Here is a 19,847-nt window from a genome sequence, read left to right as displayed (position 1 = left end):
GCCACCAGAAAATGAATGTTAAAAATGGTCTAAGAAGAAAGTTGTTCTAAGAGTTGCATACGGAGTCAATAGAGATCGTTTAAAACCTAGAAATGACATTAGGTTGGATGAAAAGATATTGAAATTCCCTTTCCATTCAAATTCAACATTTTTGAAAAGCATGTTTTATTGTATAAATTCTTTTATTTATAGCCAATGAAAAAAAGTTGGGCAGTAGTTTGTTTTACACAGAAAGCAAGTGGTAAGTGTGTCTGGGGAGAGGAGCACCTTGGGTGGCTCGGTGAGTTAAGCATCTGCTTTGGCTCAGGTTGTGATCCCAGGGTCCTGGGATCGAACCCCACTTGGGGGGGTTCTCAGTGGGGAACCTGCTTCTCCCTCTCCCTTTGCCTGCAGCTCCCTCTGCTTGTGCTCTTTCTCTCTCAATTTGTCAAATAAATAAAATCTTTTTAAAAATGTCTAGAGAGATAATATGAAAATAAACGCCATCACGTACAGACCTTTGCATAACAAAATATGTATGTGAAGGTAGCTTTTGTACAGGACTGAGCCCCACTCCTGGGGTCTTAGCAACTCTCTTCTCCTGCTATGAGCCAGCTAACAGTCTTTGGTTGTGCTAGCACATTAAACCCTACTGTAATGACCTCATTAAATGTTTGATAAATATCATTTTCTTTTTCCTGATTCCTCTCCCTCTTCTATTACAAATGAAAATCTGTACGTGCCCTCTGAAGATCTTTCTTTGACTGTTGTGAGTACCTTCATGCCATGCTCTCGTAGGTCTTGGTTCGTGAATACGAAGTTATTTCTCTCGCTTGTCGTAAGAAAAACAGAGTGTTCCACTTTCCAGAAAGGATGGCACATAACGCAGGTTTTTCTCTTACAGGTTGTGGGACTGGAAAGTATCTTAAAGTGAACAGCCAGGTGTATGCCCTGGGCTGTGACTACTGTGGGCCGTTGGTGGAGATCGCCCGGAGTAGAGGATGTGAAGTCATGGTATGTGACAACCTGCATCTGCCCTTCCGGGATCAGGGCTTGGATGCCATCATCTCCATAGGAGGTAAGGCAGCCTGGGCACACATTCCCTCTTCACCTTGAGAATGACCTTACGTGGTGGAGGCCCTTCTCACAACTCAACATGCATTCTTTGTTACAATGTCTATGTGATTCATGTGATCTGATTTTAAAAAAAATTTCAACTGGATTATTGAACTAATCTCAAAGGTTCTTAATGGTGGTACACGGGATCGTATTAATAAGTCAAAACTTCACACTGGTGTTGTGTTCTCTCCGATGACTCCTTCCCATTTCTGATACTTATGAGTCAGGAAGAATCAGGGGAATTTTACTCATTGAAATTTTGTACTTTGTACTTTTGTATACTTTGTACTTTGTATTTTTTTTGTACTTTGTACTTTGGTATACTGAAATGAAGCCAGACTTTTCCAACATGAAGTAGAACTTTAGAAGTCATAGTACCTACTTCAGGTCACGAGTGTGTCCCTTATTAGCAGAACATTACAGAACTGATGTGCTGAAGGTCACCTGGCAGGATGTGTGGAGCAACCTACCGCTCACTGGGGCAAGGGCACCAGGGAAGATAGCCCCACCGGGTCCCGGACGGCATTGTTCTTATAATGCCTCTCAGCTCTCTTAATGCCAGATTGTTCAGAAGTCCAGGGAATATGTTCCTATTTTCCCAGCAAGAGTGCCATACAAACACACAGGTCACAGATGAAAAGAAACAACAGAACCCCGTGCCTGAAACATACACAGGTAAGGCTCATTTTACTCCGCGCAGGTAATCCTGAAACCTAGTACGTGAGTCATATTTAAATACGCCGGGGAAACGTGCAGCACTTTCTTTTTTGCAACGAGGACAATCTTTGGCCAAGCAAATCATTTGCTCCTATCTGCTTAAAAAATGAATCTGTTTGACTCTAACAAACTTCGTCAAAGCAAGGTGAGCCTACATAAAAGTGACCAGATTAAAAACTCATTGTCAGAGGAAAATACAGAGTAAGACTGTGCTCTCTCCTGAAGGAAATGAGGACTCCATCTGTTCGACCTTAGATGGGGACTGTATCTCAGCTTGGCATGGGAAGGCAGGCCTGGACGCCACAGCCCGGAATGTCCTTAGGACAGGCAGGAGACGGTTGCCATGGAAACCCGCTCTAGGACAGCCCTGCTTATTTGCTGTTGAAACTGTGAAGTCCACTTGGGGCCTAAACATGAAGAGAAAGGATTCCTGTTACACCAAGCAACTCATTATAATGTTTTTTTTTGTTTGTTTGGTTGGGTTTTTTTTTTTAATTTTTTATTTATTTATTTGACAGAGAGAGACCACAAGTAGATAGAGAGGCAGACAGAGAGAGAGAGAGAGAGAGAGAGAGAGAGGGAAGCAGGCTCCCTGCTGAGCAGAGAGCCCGATGCGGGACTCGATCCCAGGACCCTGAGATCATGACCTGAGCCGAAGGCAGCGGCTCAACCCACTGAGCCACCCAGGCGCCCCTCATTATAATGTTTTGAATCTTGAGTAGAAAGAAAGTTTTGGGGTTGTTGGTTATCTCACCTAAGGAACGAGAAATCGTGGAAGGTCAGAGAAGTGTATTCTCCACTCTTTTTGTTTGTTGGCCTTAATTTGAGAGTCTTCGAGGCTCCCCGCATCCAGACTGGGCAACTGAGGCACAGGTGCGGGCGGGGGGGGTGGCGGTCACTGGCCAGCTTTCCTGCGTCCGGGAAACGCTCCGTGCGCACGCAGTTAAGCCTTTCTCGGCTCTCAAGAGAAGTCTCACACCTTGTCCGCAAGAGAAATGCAGCACACTTGGTTGCCATCTTCTGAAGAAAAATGCTTCCTTGGGTGGAAACACACCATGTATTTTAGGAACTGTAACTATGATGTGACGCGTCCTTTTCAGCTGGGTTTCACATTTAGAACCATATTATGAAAAACTTTGATAGTTTGTCTCTCTTACGTCCATATATCTTTACTTCCCTGTTCAGAATTCTGTATGTTGGCACTTTTTGCTAATCTTCACATGAAGAAATATATATTTTTTTGTTTTTCGATGTCTCAATAATAATTTGAAAGGCAAGCATCATACATAATGATACGTTCATTGTGTTTTATTGGCAGATTGCAAAAAGAAACGCTCTTTCCACTTACTTTTAGAACAGCTTGACAAGTCTATGAAAATTTAGTGATATATTGAAACAGGGCCAATCAGCCATTTACTCTATGTCAGTGGTTCTCAGCTTGGGGTGATGTTGCCCCCGCCAGCCTTCGGGGGACACCTGTCCGCGTCTGGAGACATTTTCGGCTGGTTCAGTTGGATGTGTGTGTTTGTACAACATGCTGCCACCTAGTGGGTGGCCTCCTACAACAAGAAATTATGTAGCCCGAAATGTCAGGAGTGCTGAGATTGGAACGCCCTGCTTTGTGCTAAACCTCTCGATTCTGAAAGCTTCTCCACAGAGAGATGAGACCTGTACACTGGAAAGCTACATAACAATATGTCATAAAATATCAATATACAACAGGACTTTAAAGACGATCTTGTGTAACTTCCCATTGAGTTCTAGAATCCAGTAATTGAATTCAACCTGCCTATCTCCTAGGGTCTCAGCAGGAGGAACACATTGCTGTAGGATCCCTATATTGTGCTCTTTTTGCCTTTAAGTGGTGATTACAATTTTTAAAACAAAAGGGGATTTTTTTTTTAATCTGTTAAAGATTCAGTATCGTTTCCTGAGATAATTCACGTAAATGTATCTTCACATCCCATTTTGGCTACGTTTATAATGTTTTAAAATAGAATATACATATGTGCATATATAATACGTTTTTAATATAATGAAGAAATCTTCAGTTGTAAAATTTCCCAAAAAATTTGGCCTAACGGTTACTTAGTATTACATGTTAAATATGAACATAAAACAATATAGGAGTGCCTGGGTGGCTCAGTTGGTTAAGCATCTTACCTGGGCTCAGGTCATGACCTTGGGGTCCTGGGCTCTAGCCTCATAGCAGGCTCCCTGCTCAGTGGGGAGTCTGCTTGTCCTTCTTCCTTTCCCTTGCTAGTATTCTCTCTTTCTCTCTCTCTCTCTCTCTCTCTCTAATAAATAAATAAATAAATAAAATCTTTTAAAAAACTAACAATCTAAAATATTGAGATATTTCCTGGGTGATATTATGCTATTAAAAATGAGTCATCATAGGACGCCTGGGTGGTTCAGTTGGTTAAGCAACTACCTTCGGTTCATGTCATGATCCCAGGGTCGTGGGATCAAGTCCTGCATCAAACTCCCTGCTTAGTGGGGAGCCTGCTTCTCCCTCTGCCTGCGGCTCTCTCTCACTCTGTGGCAAATAAATAAATCTTTGAACAAAATATTTTTAAAAAATGAATCATCACAGAACAAATGTTTAAAAAATACACAGTCTTTCCTCCTTTGAAAAGACTTCTTTTGAAGCCCAGAATCCTGAAATGTTGAAGACGTCTGTCTGAATCTGCTTAAAGAGATTATTATATTAATGTAGTCCAGTTTTAAAGATGCTTTTTTTCTTTTTGGGCCCCCAAAAGGAACTTGTCAACTCTCGTTATTCATAGTAATTATATTCTGTTAAGTCTCTGTGAACACTTCATAGTGAATATGGAGCCCTGGCTCCCAGGGCAACTACCGGACGAGGTTCCCATGAGCCTCTGGTGGCAGCACTTTAGTCCACGGATTAATAAACAGCCTTGTTTTACATGTGTCTCTGTTTAAAGACAACTTATTTTTTAAATTTATTATTTTTTAATTTCTATGTATTTTTTTTTTCTCAGAGAGTGAGTAGGGGGTGGGGGGTGCAGAGGGAGAGGGAGAATCCCAGGCAAACTCCATGCCAGCGTAGAGCCTTGAGGCAGGGCTCCATCCCACAGCCCCGAGATCATGACCGGAGCAGAAATCAGGAGTCAGATGCTCAACCGACTGAGCCACCCGGGTACCCCTAAAGAAAACTCATTTAATTTGAGCTCATGCCAACAGCCCAAACAAAGCTTCTATAACCCCTCTATTTTCTCTCTGAGACATATCCCCGCCTTCTCATGCACTATGCTCAGGGATCATTTTAGGCAATGAAATCACACACGAAAAGCACAAAATGCAAAAAACGTGGCACTAAATAGACCACGAATAGACACTCGTTGACAGGAGGCAAACCGGAACAGGGAAGCAGGGGTCACCTGGTTTGATCTCAGCTGGGAAGGTACACGCTGGAGTTTTTTGCCACCATGGGCATGTCAGCAAATGACACAAAAACACTGAGAGTGCTGTTTGGGGGACGACAAGTATATTTTGGCAAGTAGCAAAATTTGCAAATATTGACTTCACAGATCACAAGGACTGACCATATTTAGAAGATACACCCACAGAAGTTCTCCAGTGAATTAGGCGCAAGTCATGGGAGATATGAACAACCATGAATAGTCCTAGATAGGAACATTAGCATCATCTTAAGTCTTTGTCCCCCTGACCTCTGTGCCTCCTTTTAGTTTAGTGACCAAGACTCTGTCTCTAGAAATGTAAGCTTTCAAATGATCCATTATGAACGGCTCTGTGGGGACGGGAGTAGGGGATAGATATTTGCTCTCTCTCTGTGGCAGGTAAACTAGAGATTTAAAACCACCACTAGCGCCTGGATTATGCTGAGGGTTTTAGGAGCTGTCCTGGCCTCCCAACTCCATCTCTCCTCTCACTCACTACTCATACCTGTGTAGTAGTGTCCAGACTCCCCTTAGAACCAACTTCCTACCTGAGACATTCCCCTTCATGTGGAAAATGATCTGATTGTTTCTCTTGACATGGTACCGTGATCAAACTCCTCTTGGAACTAACAGACTGGTGCTTTCCACATATTATTTGATTAAAATATGCCTAGGGGCACCTGGGTGGCTCAGTGGGTTAAGCCGCTGCCTTCAGCTCAAGTCATAATCTCAGGGTCCTGGGATCGAGCCCCACATTGGGCTCTCTGCTCAGCAGGGAGTCTGCTTCCCTCTCTCTCTCTGCCTGCCTCTCTGCCTACTTGTGATCTCTGTCTGTCAAATTATAAAAATCTTTTAAAAAAATGCCTAATAACACACTTAAAGCTGGATAAAGGCAGTCCTGTTTGAATATTACTTTAACTTTGCAAGGATTGGAAGTAAAACAATGACATAGGTGTTGATTTTTGTTAAATACATATACAACCAATTTATATCAATTTTTTAAAATTATAAGCATTTATTTGGATTTGGGCTTGGCTGGCTTATCTTTGCAATATCTAAATAGAACAATAACCTTTAACATTCTTCTCCACTTCTATTTGCTTTATTAATTTTATTAACATTGATTAGTGGTATTAATCTTTTGGTGCTTTAGAAGTACTGATCGCTCATGAAAGCAAATAATTATTTCATAGTTCTTTCGCTAGGGAATACTTACCTAATGTAGCGCTCCCATGAAAATTTCATTAATTCACACCAATTATCCTTCTAGTTAACAAATTTCGTAGGATTTTGGAACTAGTAGGATTTGGAACAGACATATTATTTAAATGTCTTGTTATAGGCAAAGAAACCTGAAATCCATAGAAGTTAAATAATTGCCCCCAGATTGTCTGAAAAGTACAGGAGCCAGAGACAAAAATCACGTCTCCCCGAAACCAAGGCTGTGCTGTTCTACCATCTGTCCTGCCACGTAGGAAATGAGGTTTTCCTGCATGTTGAAATTGCATCATGATCATACAGAAAATACTACTGTCCAAATGCGTTGGTTTACTTATGTGTATACACACTGAGATCTAGTTTCTTCTTTTTCAGTCATACATCATTTTTCTACAAAACAAAGAAGAATCAGAGCAATAAAAGAAATGGCCAGGGTTTTAGTTCCTGGAGGCCAGCTGATGATTTACGTGTGGGCCATGGAACAAAAGAACAGGCACTTTGAGAAGCAAGATGTGCTCGTTCCGTGGAACAGGGCCTTATGCTCGCGGCTTCTCTCAGACCCCAGCCAGCAGGGGAGAAAGCCATGTGCACATCCGGAGAGAAGCCATCCCTGCCATCCTCCGTGCTCGGTCTGTAGCTGTTCTGTTTGTTTTAAAGAGCAGGGTCACGCACAGCGGTCCCACAGCATGGACTACGAGCCACTGATGGCTGGAACGTGTTGTGCAGATCTTTCTAAGGAAGGGGAGGAAGAAAATGGCTTCTATAACACATTAGGAAAATCTTTTCGCTCCTGGTTTTTCTCTAGGTCTTTGGATGAATCAACTCTGAGGAAGCAAATTGAAAGAGTGAGACCCTTGAAAAATGCAGAAGGTTGGGCCAATAGCACGATATCCATCCAGCCTTCCAGACACTCCAGCTTAGACTTAGGTCACCAAGAACCACTTTCAACACGAGAGCAAAGTTTAGATGAAGACGTGTTTGTGGAGGTGTCTCAGAAACAACTGGAGTGGCCGAGAGCACCAGCCGCAAGGAAACATCTACGTGGGGACCAACAAGGAGAAGTTAGGAGAAATGGAGATGGGAATTTTCTGGAAGGCGCCAATACTAGTGAGAACTGTGTGAATGAGGATGATGTGGAGGAAGGTCACCCTTCTGCTAGTAAAATCCTGAGAAGGATTTCTGCACTTGACTCCACAGATTCCAACTCGGAGGAGACGATTCCTGTTGAAGAACAACAGCCCGGCGTTTTGGATTCTAGAGCCTTTATGCGGTACTACCACGTGTTTCGAGAAGGTGAGCTCTACGGCCTGCTGAAGGAGCACGTGGCGGAGCTGCATGTTCTGAGCTCGGGGAATGATCATGGCAACTGGTGTGTCATTGCCAAGAAGAAGGACAACTGTGACTGACTGGCTCATTTTAGACAATTCCTCCAAAAGGTGAACCATGTTCTTTTCACTGGGTTTGGTACATGGTTACCTGAATGTGTCCAATTTTGTTATTTTTAGTCCATTTATGCTTTGGTTTGTAGAGATGATGAATCAGTCATCTAGTAAGTCTTTGGATGAACACAAAGCCTGGCACGGAAAGCACTTGACAAAGGGTATTCATAAATTATTAACATAAGAGAACTAAAGGAGCAATAGGAAATGAACTTCAGTACAGATGGGATCTCCTTTTCCCTGCAAGGTGAAATTTTTATGAGGATACATGTATATCATTTGTCAGTATTAGATGCTGATTTTAACAGATTCTGGTTGTTGACTTTTTATTACTATTGAAGTTGAGTCAACGTGAAATGTACAACGTAGTGATTTGACAATTCCATACAAGATTCCATTTTCAGTTTTATAATGAAGGGGGTGGGTGAGTTCTGCTTCTCAGATTACACTTTAGATCCAAATGCAAGATAACAGGTAAACTGTTCCACTGTGCAGATGTAAACTGAATCACGTGATATATTAATTTGTTGCCGAGGCCTTGCTCTTACTTCAAGTCCTCCAAAAAGTGAGAGATGGTGGACAGAGACAAGAGGTGATACAAGGACTTTTCTAAATGATAAGCAGACTTGCTTCCAAATACATAAATAACAAGGTTTTCAATGTTGCATGGAAGGTTTCTAAAAGCAGTAGGACTGTGTAGAGAGTGGTGGATGTGGGTACTAGGCACGCGGCAAGTACCCGGGTGGTATTTTCATGACCTCATTCAAAGCAGGAATGTCCGGTTAAGATAAGACCAAGACTACCTACTGAGGAGTTTTCATCTAGAGTGATGCTTTTCTTATGAACTGAAGTGGCTTCTAGGACCTGAGAATCTGGTTGAAGCACCATTTGCTTTTGGTTCTCATTATAAATACACTGTTAAGGGGCAAGATATCTGTCCTTGATAGAGGATCTATTGTTGGGTTGTTCAAAAAAAAAAAAAAATCTGGATATTCATCTTATTGGAAGCGGCATTTTATGAGTTATGTTAGGGATTTAGGTAGAATTAAGTCCTATTCAAGGTTGAATTTCTGCCACTTTGAAGCCAAACGAACAGACTGAGTGTCATACGGTCAGTGCATCTGTTTCGAGTAGCCACGGGTCTGTTTAAATCTACATCATGGGTCAGGAGACAGATATAATTAGGAATCGACACTGGACGGAAGTCTTTTTAATTTATGGACCACTGTAATCCTAGACAAAAATCCAATTCTTGTTTTGTATAAAATTTCATTTGTTTTGCATTCTTTTTCCCTTCCATGATTGTGTTCTATCTTAAGATAATGCTGCTATGTTCAGAGAAGCCTAAAGGATTATTTTTAATGCTTATCTGGAAATGAATGATGTGTATTTCTCTTTTGGCTTCCAAATGAGATCCATCATCATCTTTTGGGTGGGTGAGATTATCTGATGGACAATATGTGAGATATGGGATTTATGGTGTTTGGTGCACAGTTTGCGTTAGAGGGACAATGAAAACAGACCCAGAAATGGAATATAAATTAAAGATTAATGTAGTGTCTTCCATTTCTTATTTTAAATTTTAGGTAGTTAACATACAGTAAAGTATTCGTTTCTGGAGAATGCAGTGATTCATCACCTAGGTTACAACACCCAGAACTAATCACAACACAGGCCCTCCTTAACCCCCACGCCCATCTCCCCAACCCACGTCCCTCTATCAACCCTCAGTTTATTCTCTATCATTAAGAGCTCTTACATTTTGTTTTCCTCTCCTTTTTCCCCACTTCCCATATGCTCATCTGTTTATTTTCTTAAATCCCACATGACTGAGATCATATGGTATTTGTCTTTGTCTGACTTATTTCACTTAGCATAATACACTTTAGTTTCATCCACATCATTGCAAATGGCAAGATTTTGTTCTTTTTGATGGCTGAGTAATATTGCATTGTGTGTGTATTGTATTTTTATATATTTTATTTATATATCTCTCCTTTAAATACCACATCTTTGTTACCCATTTATTGGTCGATGGGCACTTGGGCGCTCTCCATAGTTTGGCTATTGTTGATAATGTTGCTGTAAATATTGGGGTGAATGTACCCCTTTGAATCTGTAGTTTTGTAGCCTTTGGGTAAATACCTAGTTGGGCAATCGTTGGATCATAGGGTTCTATTTTTAAAATTAGGACATTAAACAAGAGTATAAGTGGTTTTCTTAGTAGAAAGAAAATATTCTCTGAGTTGGAGAAGTTCTTACAGTTAAGTCTTGAAGGCCTTTTTATTCCGAGTGGGTTTTTCCTCCCCTTGAAGTTTGTTGTCACGTGTATGTTTAATGCCAACCTTGCTGCTAGAAATATGCTTGAAGTCATCTCTTTCTGGGGGGAGAATACCAGTTACACGGAACCCCACCTATTAGGCTGCATCGAAACAGGCGTGCTCTCACCTGTGTGAGCGACCTCCTACGTACACATCCTACTTTATATAAGATGATTCTTAGAATGGTTCTTGAGAAAGATTGGCACATAATTTTGAAGGGCTGTAAATAAGAAGCCACCAAAAATAGCAACCTTTTGCTCTTCATCTGTTGAGCACAATAATTCTCTGCATCCAGCCATTTTTCTGTGTCTGAATATTGAACACTCCATGGTTGATACCCTCTCTTTGGTATATTCACAGGGAAAGCACTCTTAACTCCAACTTCCACCTCTGGAGATTATATATGTGTATGTCATCGAAGAGCCAAGCAGATGTAAATATCTTAATCTTTTAAAAACCTTGCCGATGTTGAGGACTGTCTTCAAAAGGAGATACAAATCATAAGCGATTTTAAGCACACACAGCTTACTTTTGATTACTCAGTCTGCCTTAACTTGCTTAGCTATAGATTTTGCTGATCTGAAGTAATATGAAAACTTAGACTCCATTATGAGTACTGGATCAAAGAGTGTCTTCCCTGTTCCTTCTCTGTTCCTTGCTGGAATCCCTGCAGAGTCCCACTGTCTGAAGAAGCAGGAAGTGTTTGGGAGATTACCGGAAAGGTCTTTCTTGAAAGCCTTTGCTGGCTGGGGCTCCTGGGTGGCTCAGTCAGTTAAGGGGCTGACTCTTGATTTCAGCTCAGGTCATGATCTCAGGGTCCTGAGATTGAGCTCTGCCTCGGGATCCACACTCAGTGGGAAGTCTGCTTAAGGATTCTCTCTCTCCCCTCCTTCTGCCCCACTCATGCACTCACTCTATCTCTTCCCAAATAAATCAATCTTAAAAAAAAAAAGCCGAGCGGGCTATGGACATTGGGGAGGGGAGGCGAACCATAAGAGACTATGGACTCTGAAAAACAACCTGAGGGTTTTGAAGGGTCAGGGGTGGGAGGTTGGGGGAACAGGTGGTGGGTGATGGGGAGGGCACGTTTTGCATGGAGCACTGGGTGTTGTGCAAAAAGAATGAATACTGTTACGCTGAAAAAATTAATAAAAAGGGAAAAAAAAATAAATCACACACACACACAAAAAAAAAAAAAAAAAAAAAAAAAAAAAAAGCCCTTACTGGCTTACTGATGTCTCACTGGCCTATTTAAGGATGACGCACAGTCCAATGATTTGGGGTAAACTTCATTAACACATGGGAAAGGACACAATCAAAATAACAACACAGTGGCAGCCATGCGCATGATCTATTTAAACTATGATTTTTTAAATTGTCACTAAGGTGACGGAGTGACACCAGTGTGTCATGTTACTAACAAACCATGTTTGTTAGTTGTTAGTAACAAACTCTCTCAGATTATCACATCGCTCTGGTCCTCCTCTCTTACCACACTGCCTGATACAGGATGCTGTAGGATTCTTGCTTCCAGTTTACCGTTCTACATTCTTCCAAATTCTAGAGGTCAGGAATTCCTCAATGTTTTAACTGACCCCCAGCTGAATGGGCAAATATTGGAGGTAATCCAGAGAGAAAGCAATCCAAATCCAGATCGTCCAGGAACATAAATGTAATTGTATATTCATAGCCACACAAAAAATAAGCACTGCTGAATTTTTTATAAAACTAAATGGGTTTGGAGGAGGACAGAGGGGCTAACCCAAGAGTTATGGAATTTGGTCACCTGGTCGGGGAAGGTACTCCTTAAAACAGAGCTCAGTTGGGGAGGGGAGGAGGAAACAGGGTCTAACCACTAGCCAAGGGGCTGCAGCCTAGGGCTGGGGGAAAATAGGGCAGGCCTGAGCTCTTCCCTGCTATTATGTAGAAAATATGAATTAATAAGAGCAGCTAACTTCCCTTGATATCTAACATGAATTATTCTAGCTGTAATGCTCATCACAGCCCTCTGGGAGATAAATATACTTACTGTCTTCTAGGGAAATTGAGACAGGAAGAAATGAATTAAATTGCCCAATATCACACACAGAGCATGTATCCCCCATGTGGGAAGGGGCAGGGTTGAGATTCAAGAGCAGGCAGGCTGGAGGCAGGCGGCTCCCACCTCTGTTCTCAACCGGAATACTGTATGATCCCCAGTCACAGTGCCGGGCAGATGACACGAGCCTTTCAAGGTAAGTGGGATCATTCCCTCTACAAACAAATGTCAGCAAAGTTAAGCAAAGATGTCACAGTTACACAATAACTGGATAGTAATCCTTGACATCTTTTACACCTATTTTTTCTCACTTGTAACCCTGTTTCAATTTGACTTTAATAAGAAAAATAGTCTTTGTCACAAAATGCTCCGTGATCACATCTCTTCCCAACTCTTCAACCCTGAAATACTGATTTATTGTGTTCCCTTCTTAAGGGTGAGAAAATTGAGGGCTACTCATTTTATTTGGTGATGGAACCCTGCTCTATGTTTCGATCCTAGATACACAGGATATGAGGCCATAAACATCAGGTGTGTCGCGTATACGCAGAATATGAAAATTAAGTGACCCGAAGGAGCCAAGGCAGAACAGTTTCTTTTTCGTTGTATACCTACCACCTCATTGTACTTGAAGTAATACAGAAAACACCCAGTAATAGAGAACCCCCATGCATATTAGCCTATGGAAGGTCTACCCTAAAGTAGGTTTGACTTAACGCAACGGAGCTTGCCCTCGACACACAGCATCCTCTAGCACAAGCCTTCTGATGAGCATATTTAAGAAAATAAAGCATCCGACGGAATGGAAGGTAGACCCCCTTGGGTGGCACTCAGGCTCTTCACAAATTGGCAATCATTTTTCAGGCTCACCTCCTGCGACTGCACCCAATGTTTTTTTTTCCTGTTCTGCAATCTGCTGTGTTTTTTTTTTTTTTTAAAGATTTTATTCATTTACCTGACAGAGAGAGATCACAGGCAGACAGAGAGGCAGGCAGAGAGAGAGAGAGGGAAGCAGGCTCCCCGCCGAGCAGAGAGCCCGATGCGGGACTCGATCCCAGGACCCTGAGATCATGACCCGAGCCAAAGGCAGCGGCCCAACCCACTGAGCCACCCAGGCGCCCCTGCAATCTGCTGTGTTAAACAACGCTTTTGATTAGAAATTGCACAGTGACAAGCAATTATCACATCCCCTAGATATAAACTTGGACTTCGAATGCCATAACTGTAATCCTTCTCCCAAGAAAAACGTGTGGTGCAGGCTGCGCTCCGCCAATTCAAAGGGCAAATGAGGTAAGTGTTACCACACCCCCATCCAGCAGATGGAAAACCCATGGGAGTGAAGCGCGTTACACACACTTCCCTAGAACCTCAACCAAGACTGCTCCCCCTCCTCTTTTCCCGGCCCCGACCCCAAATTATGATGATTGGTTTAATCGCATCACCTCCATATTAATTGTCCTCAAAACAGGAGCAGGAATATTTCAGAAGAACGCTCGCCAACCAAGAACTGGGGTTGTAATGCAAATAGAAAGCATTCCGCGGGGCACGGAAAACACACAGAAACCTAAGAGCCAATCACAGAGAAAATACTAACTGTGATTTGTCCTATTTTTGCTTCCGCACGGGTCCCACAGGATGGGATGCAGCCGTAGGAACAAGAATCCTGTCACATTCTGTCCCACTCCCATGAAGGCCTTCCTGAGGTGATGAGGCTCCAGGGACGTCCTCTCTGGAGGGGAGTAGCCTTAGCGCGCCATCCATCTGACCCATCTGTTGGGCCACCTGGGAGAACTGACGGCCACACTGGACCCCTCCTTTGGCAAATAAGTACATATATTTTGTCTCTTCAACTACAGCTGGGAAACATACAGCTTACCTCAACCCAATTAATTACCAATTAATCCATACAAAACAACATATTTTCTCTACACAGAACATTTGTTTTTCTCTGGATATTATCTCCTCAGGGAGAAGACCGTGGGTCACTACCATGCATCCTTAGCCAGTGTAACTGAGGGCTGAACTCCCTGTGTAAGTTATATTCATATTTATATTTAATATTTATACTCACTTTGCAGGGAATTTGGTTGACTGACAGGCATTTCTGTGATGAGTGAATCATACCACTTCCATCGGATTTTCTGTTAATGTATGTGGAGGGACTTCATTAGGGAAGCACTGGCAACTGGGAAGGGTCACAAATGTGGACCCTGGTGGAATTTCTGAGAAACTTTAAATATGTGTGTGAAAACTGCCCCATTTCCCTTAGGTGTTCTCTTAAATATGTATTCTGTAAATATATATATATATATATTTCTAAACATCATGTATTTGTCATGAGTGATCAAGAAAAAGTAGCCCTCTAAATGTACTTGTCAAAACATTAAATTACCAATTACCGTAGAAATATATTTCATTAATAGATTTTTTTTGTTTCAGGGAAATTAAAAAATAGTTGTTAAATATGGTTGTGCTTCGTCTGAGGTTGACATGTCTATTGGTATCAAAAGAGCGAAAACTTTTTTCTACAGTATATACAGTTACTTCCACCTTCCCCAGAGGGAGCAGCAATAGTCTTAAAAGCACAAATTGATGTAAAATATCTTGACTGTTGTAATAATTTGAAGATCTTTTATTTGCATTAACCAATAATGTTGAGGGTCTTTTCGTAATCGGAATTATTTAAAATGGTGTAATTCCTATGCCCATCATATATCTTGGGTAGTTTGTTTAAATTGTGTGTAAGCGTACTTTTTAAAAAATGTTACTGGGTGAACAACATTTTGTCTTTTATCTCCACTGAGTGTGACAGGACAGATAAACCTACATCAATTCAGACAGCCGCCTCTCCTGATACTTCAAATGAACCTGGCAAATCTGAATTTTATCATCTTTGTCTAAAGGAAACCAAACTTACCATTTAATAATAAGTTGTCTTTAAAGGCTTAGTAAAAGAATATTATTGACTAAAAAAAAATCTTTTAAGGTGAATAAAAATGTATTAGACTATCCAAAAGTGTGTGTGGAAATACGGTACCACTATTGAAACACCATTTTTCATGTTCTTGGAACGCAAGCACCTTTTGGGACCCATTGTATCAGCCGATTGTCAGCTCCTTAGCAGAGGGGGGTGTGAAGGGGGAGGGGTGTGAAGGGGGAGGCTGTGTGCCCAGGGCTCCAGTGGCCCAAATGCAGCTCAGCGGGAGTGCGTTTGGGCAGCAGCTGGTGCCCCATCCCGGCACCAGCCTGACCACCTCCCAGTGTCCGTGATGGAAGCAGCTAGCACATCTCCCTGAGGGTCCTTGTGGTGGCTGCTCAGGAGGCAAACATGAAAAGTACTAAAAACAAAATCAGCTCCGTGCCAATCTTTTGGCCAAAATCAAGGAAACCTTGGTCCCACACACCTTGTACTCTTTGGCAGAAATCTCCCGTTTCAGAATATTGCTAGTTATTTGTCCTTAGAAACCATCACTCCTTCCATCTTTGTGCTCGTCTGCCCTTTTTGGAAATGTCTAAACATAGCTTCCTACGAAGAGCTAGATCCTTAACAGATTTGCTGGCCGATTTTACAGACTTCTCAATGGTTCGATCGGAAGGAAATCATGAAGTTCGTGTACCTGCTCTTTACTGCACACTCACTCCCCAGGGACAAGACATAGAAAATAGTCCCCACGGGGCTGCACCCCAGACAGTGGAAGACCGCCAGGTATTTGACCTGCCAGGGACCTTCCTTGTCACTGACTCCGAGAAGGAGGGATTTGCCTGAGCCAAGAAGCAGACCTGCATCTCCCCCAAGACGCCACACTGTTTGCACACCTTGGGTTAGTTTTCTTCCTTCCAGATCCCCACCTTACTGCAGCCCCCAGCCCGGATCTGTTATCAGGACCGCCTGAACTCACCGCCCCAGGCTGCTGTTCCTGGTCACCATCTACAGCTCCTTCCATTCAGGGTATTTTACGGCACTACTCGCCATATTCATCTTCAGCAACTAAGACCTTCCTGGGGCGCCTGGATGGCTCAGTGGGTTAAGTGTCCTACTCTTGATTTCTGCTCAGGTCATGATCTCGGGGTTGTGAGAATGAGCCTCACTTTGGGACTCTCTCAAATAAATAAATCTTTTAAAAAAAAGAAAAAGAAAAAAAGAACACCTTCCGGAGTCATCCACAATTTTTTCCCCTTATGTCCCTCCAATTAAAAAAAAAAAAAAAAAGGCAGGGTCGGGGAGTTAACTAAGACCTTTCCAGCCCTAGCCACATTTCTGCCTGGTGTCTTTGTCCTCCGTGTCAGCCTGAGCTCCAGAAACAAAGTCACATTTGCCATTTTAAAGGGCCTGCTACAAACGGGGTGAAAAGGAGCTCTCCCACCTCGCCTTCAGCATTCTGGGGAGGAAGGGTCCAGCTCTGGCTGAAGGAATTCAGTTCCTGGGACCAGCTGGCTATGGAGGGACATGTCTCAACTTGATTTTGCCTTCTGCCAACATAACCTCTCCTCTTGGATGCTGTAGGTCTAAGTCCCTTCTCTCACGGTCCTCTAAGACTCCCAGGTGTAAAGAATGAGAGTTCATTTACTCATGAGATATTTTCTACTATAGTTCCTCCTTTTCTGCCAGGAATATGTACTGAGACCGTCAGGGGATGCCTTGAAACCGTGGATAGTACTGAACCCTCCGTATACTATGTTTTTCCCCACACACTCATACCCGTGAGAGGCTCAGTTTATACATCAGACACAGTCAGAGATGAGCCATCACCAACAACAAACAGAACCGTAACAATACACTGTAATAAAAGTGAAAGTGGTCTCTCTCGCTCTCTCTCAAACTCTATTTATCGGAATAGTGTACTCACCCTTCTCGCGGCGACGGGAGTTGGTAAGAGGCCACGGCGGTGAACTGAAGTGACGCTAAGGACGTGGGTTTTGCGACACCGCGTCAGGATCACAAGCAGCAGCACCTGTTTCCGCCCGAGGCTGACCGTGGGTAACGAAACCACGCAGAAGGGGAGCGTGGCATTTGAGTACAGATGAAACCAATGATGTGCGCCTGGTTCTCAGCGTTAACCGATCAAGGGTTGAAATGAAATCACCAGTGACCAATATGTAACCAACAGTTACTAGCTTTTTCTTTCTCTTGAAAAGAAAGGGACTGAGGCACCTGGGTGGCTTAAATGGTTGGGCATCTACCTTTGGCTTAGACCGTGACCTCAGGGTCTTGGGATCGAGCCCCACGTTGGGCTCTCTGCTCAGGCGGAAGTCTGCAAGTCTGCTTCTTCTCCCTCTACCTCTCCCCCTGCCTATGCTCTGTCTCTCTCTCCCTTTCTCTCAAATGAATGAATAGAATCTCTTTAAAAAGGGAGGGGGGACAGTATTTGGTTAAGTGTAAAATTAAGGGCATGCTATTTTGATATACAAAGGGAAATCCCTCCTTCCCACAAGCCAACCCTGAAAAATTAGGGCAGTCAGAGCACTCTTGCTCCAGAGGAAAGCAAGGCCATGAAGTCAAGCTCATCCATGCCTTTGAGAGGCCGGAACCACCCCCCCCCACCCCCAACCAAGGGTTTATCAGTGGAGATGCTGCATTGGGAGGAAGGCTGGAGCAGTCCCACTCACAGTGGAGCCAGTGGGGGCAGTGAGCTGGACCCCCACCACTTCCCCTGGGAGGGGAAGGAACATGACTGGGGATAGCCACATGTGTACCACAAGCCTGAGCACTCGCCCCAGGTTTGGGGAGCTTGGCAAAGATCCTGATGCCCAGGCTTGGCACAAAGCAGGAAGGGCTGCCACTTTCGTTTTGTACAGTGGGTGTCTTCCCCGGGCCTTGTTCCTGTGCGGTACATGGGACCGGCGTGCCCATCCCGGACACGGGTAAGGGGTTGAGCTGCTGGGGTCATCTGCATCAGGGGCCACTGAAAATTTCTCATCCAAAGAAACATAGTTGGACCCCCAGATTTTGACGAAACAAGAAGGCTCTTGTCTTGAAGTTGATTGTTAAGGTGTTCTGACCCTACAGAAGGGAGGAGTTCCGTGTGTGAGCAGAAATGGCTTGCACACTTGAACACAGGGTGCTCTCTTGCTGCTGGGCATGATGCGCAGCCATCATGAGGAAACTCTGCCTGCTGTCAGCTCTCAAAAGAAGGCAATCTGTATCTCTTTTTTTTTTTTTTTTGTCTTTTTTTAATTACTGGAATACTGGTAACTAATTCAAAAGAACCAGGCCAAGAAAGGCACTGAAGTCATGGGAACAGAAAAGCTTATTTTTCCATCATTCTAAAGATGGTGATTTGGGGGCGCCTGGGTGGCTCAGTAGGGTAAGCCTCTGCCTTCGGCTCAGGTCATGATCTTGGGGTTCTGGGATCGAGCCCCGCGTGGGGCTCTCTGTTCAGCGGGGAGCCTGCTTCCCCCTCTCTCTCTGCCTGCTGCTCTGCCTACTTGTGATCTTTCTCTCTCTCTGTCAAATAAATAAATAAAATCTTAAAAAAAAAAAAAGATGGTGATTTTAAAACTCCTCATTCCTTTGTATTTTGTGGTAAATAACTTTCGAACAATTCCTCTGGGCAAGGGGTTTTCTAGGTACTGTTAGAGATTTTATGGGAATAAGATACAGTCCCTGGTCCCATAGACTTAAAAGTGGGCAGAATAGATGTGCACAGTTCTCTCCTTCTGGAATATCCTTCCACTTTCCATTTGGCCCAATTTAATCATGCTTCTAGCTAAGTTTAAATGCATATCTCTCAGGTGGGCCTTAGGTGCCCCTGTCCTAGCCCAGGCCATATAGAAGTTATGGTCCCAGAGCCATGTGTAGTCTTCCTTTTGAAATTCATCGCACACATTTATTTCCTTAGCATTTCCTTTGTCTACCAGAGTACGTATATCACAAGGGCCGAAGCTGCTTTGCCCCTCTCCCTACAGGACCCTTCAGTGCCTAGCAGCGTGCTGGCCAGGTAGGAAGTGCTTGAGAGGAGTTATTGTGCCTGGCTCTGGGCTTGATGGGCGCTCAAAGGAAGTTACAGAGACCCTGGGGGGCCTGAGGGAGAGGAGGGTTGGTAGAAGGCAAGCAGGACTTTAGAGGTCAGGGAATTCAGACAATGGTTAAGAGGGAGGGAAACTCAGAGTAAACAGACGGTGGCCAATAACAACTTTTGTCTTGTGGGCACTGCATGCAAAGAACTTTACACTTACAGTGCCCTTTACTTGTTACACCAACCCGAGGGGAAGGCATTACTGAGCCCCATGGATAGGTGTAGAAAGTAGGGCCCAAAGAGGTCAGGTTCCTTGCCAAAATCACACTGCTGGGGGGCGTGCAAACACCCCTGTTCTACACACTCCATGTGGGAGGGGCACTTTTGTGAGGCGGATAAGAGGCAGAGAAAACTGCAGAAGCAGGTGGTGGTTTGAGTTCTAAGAGCCCGACTGCCATGCTGAGGGGTTTAAACTTGAACCTGGAATGCTACGATACAGAGCCTTTGCAGATTTGTGAACGGGTGCTTCAGAAACATGACTCTGGAAACCAGCAAGTGTGTGTGTGGGGAAGGGGCCTGAGATGGGGAGGAGTCTGGGGAAGGTAGAGGAGACACAGCAAGGAGCTGGGACAGGA

At 43.5% G+C, this 19,847-nt stretch overlaps 1 protein-coding gene across 7 annotated transcripts in view; it reads left to right on the top strand.

Annotated features, from left to right (window-relative positions):
* Nucleotides 1-16,264, top strand: part of TRMT9B (tRNA methyltransferase 9B (putative)) — a 65,719-nt gene extending 49,455 nt beyond the window's left edge. For 4 of the 7 annotated variants that reach the window (XM_045997505.1, XM_045997506.1, XM_045997504.1 and 1 more), the window contains exons 4-5: nt 884-1,057; nt 6,834-9,463. In XM_045997505.1, coding sequence (XP_045853461.1) covers nt 884-1,057; nt 6,834-7,864 — 1,205 coding nt within the window. In that variant the 3' untranslated portion in view covers nt 7,865-9,463. Of the gene's footprint in view, nt 1-883; nt 1,058-1,505; nt 1,774-6,833; nt 9,464-13,890 lie in introns of those variants that run through there. The other 3 variants (XM_045997508.1, XM_045997509.1, XM_045997510.1) reach the window with 3 other exon arrangements.
* Nucleotides 16,265-19,847: the final 3,583 nt, after the last annotated feature.

This window comes from Meles meles, chromosome 2 (genome assembly GCF_922984935.1).
Source record: "Meles meles chromosome 2, mMelMel3.1 paternal haplotype, whole genome shotgun sequence".
NCBI classification, from domain to species: Eukaryota; Metazoa; Chordata; class Mammalia; order Carnivora; family Mustelidae; genus Meles; species Meles meles.
The sequence above is the reverse complement of the archived record's forward strand: the minus strand, read 5'-3'. Positions and strand labels throughout refer to the sequence as shown.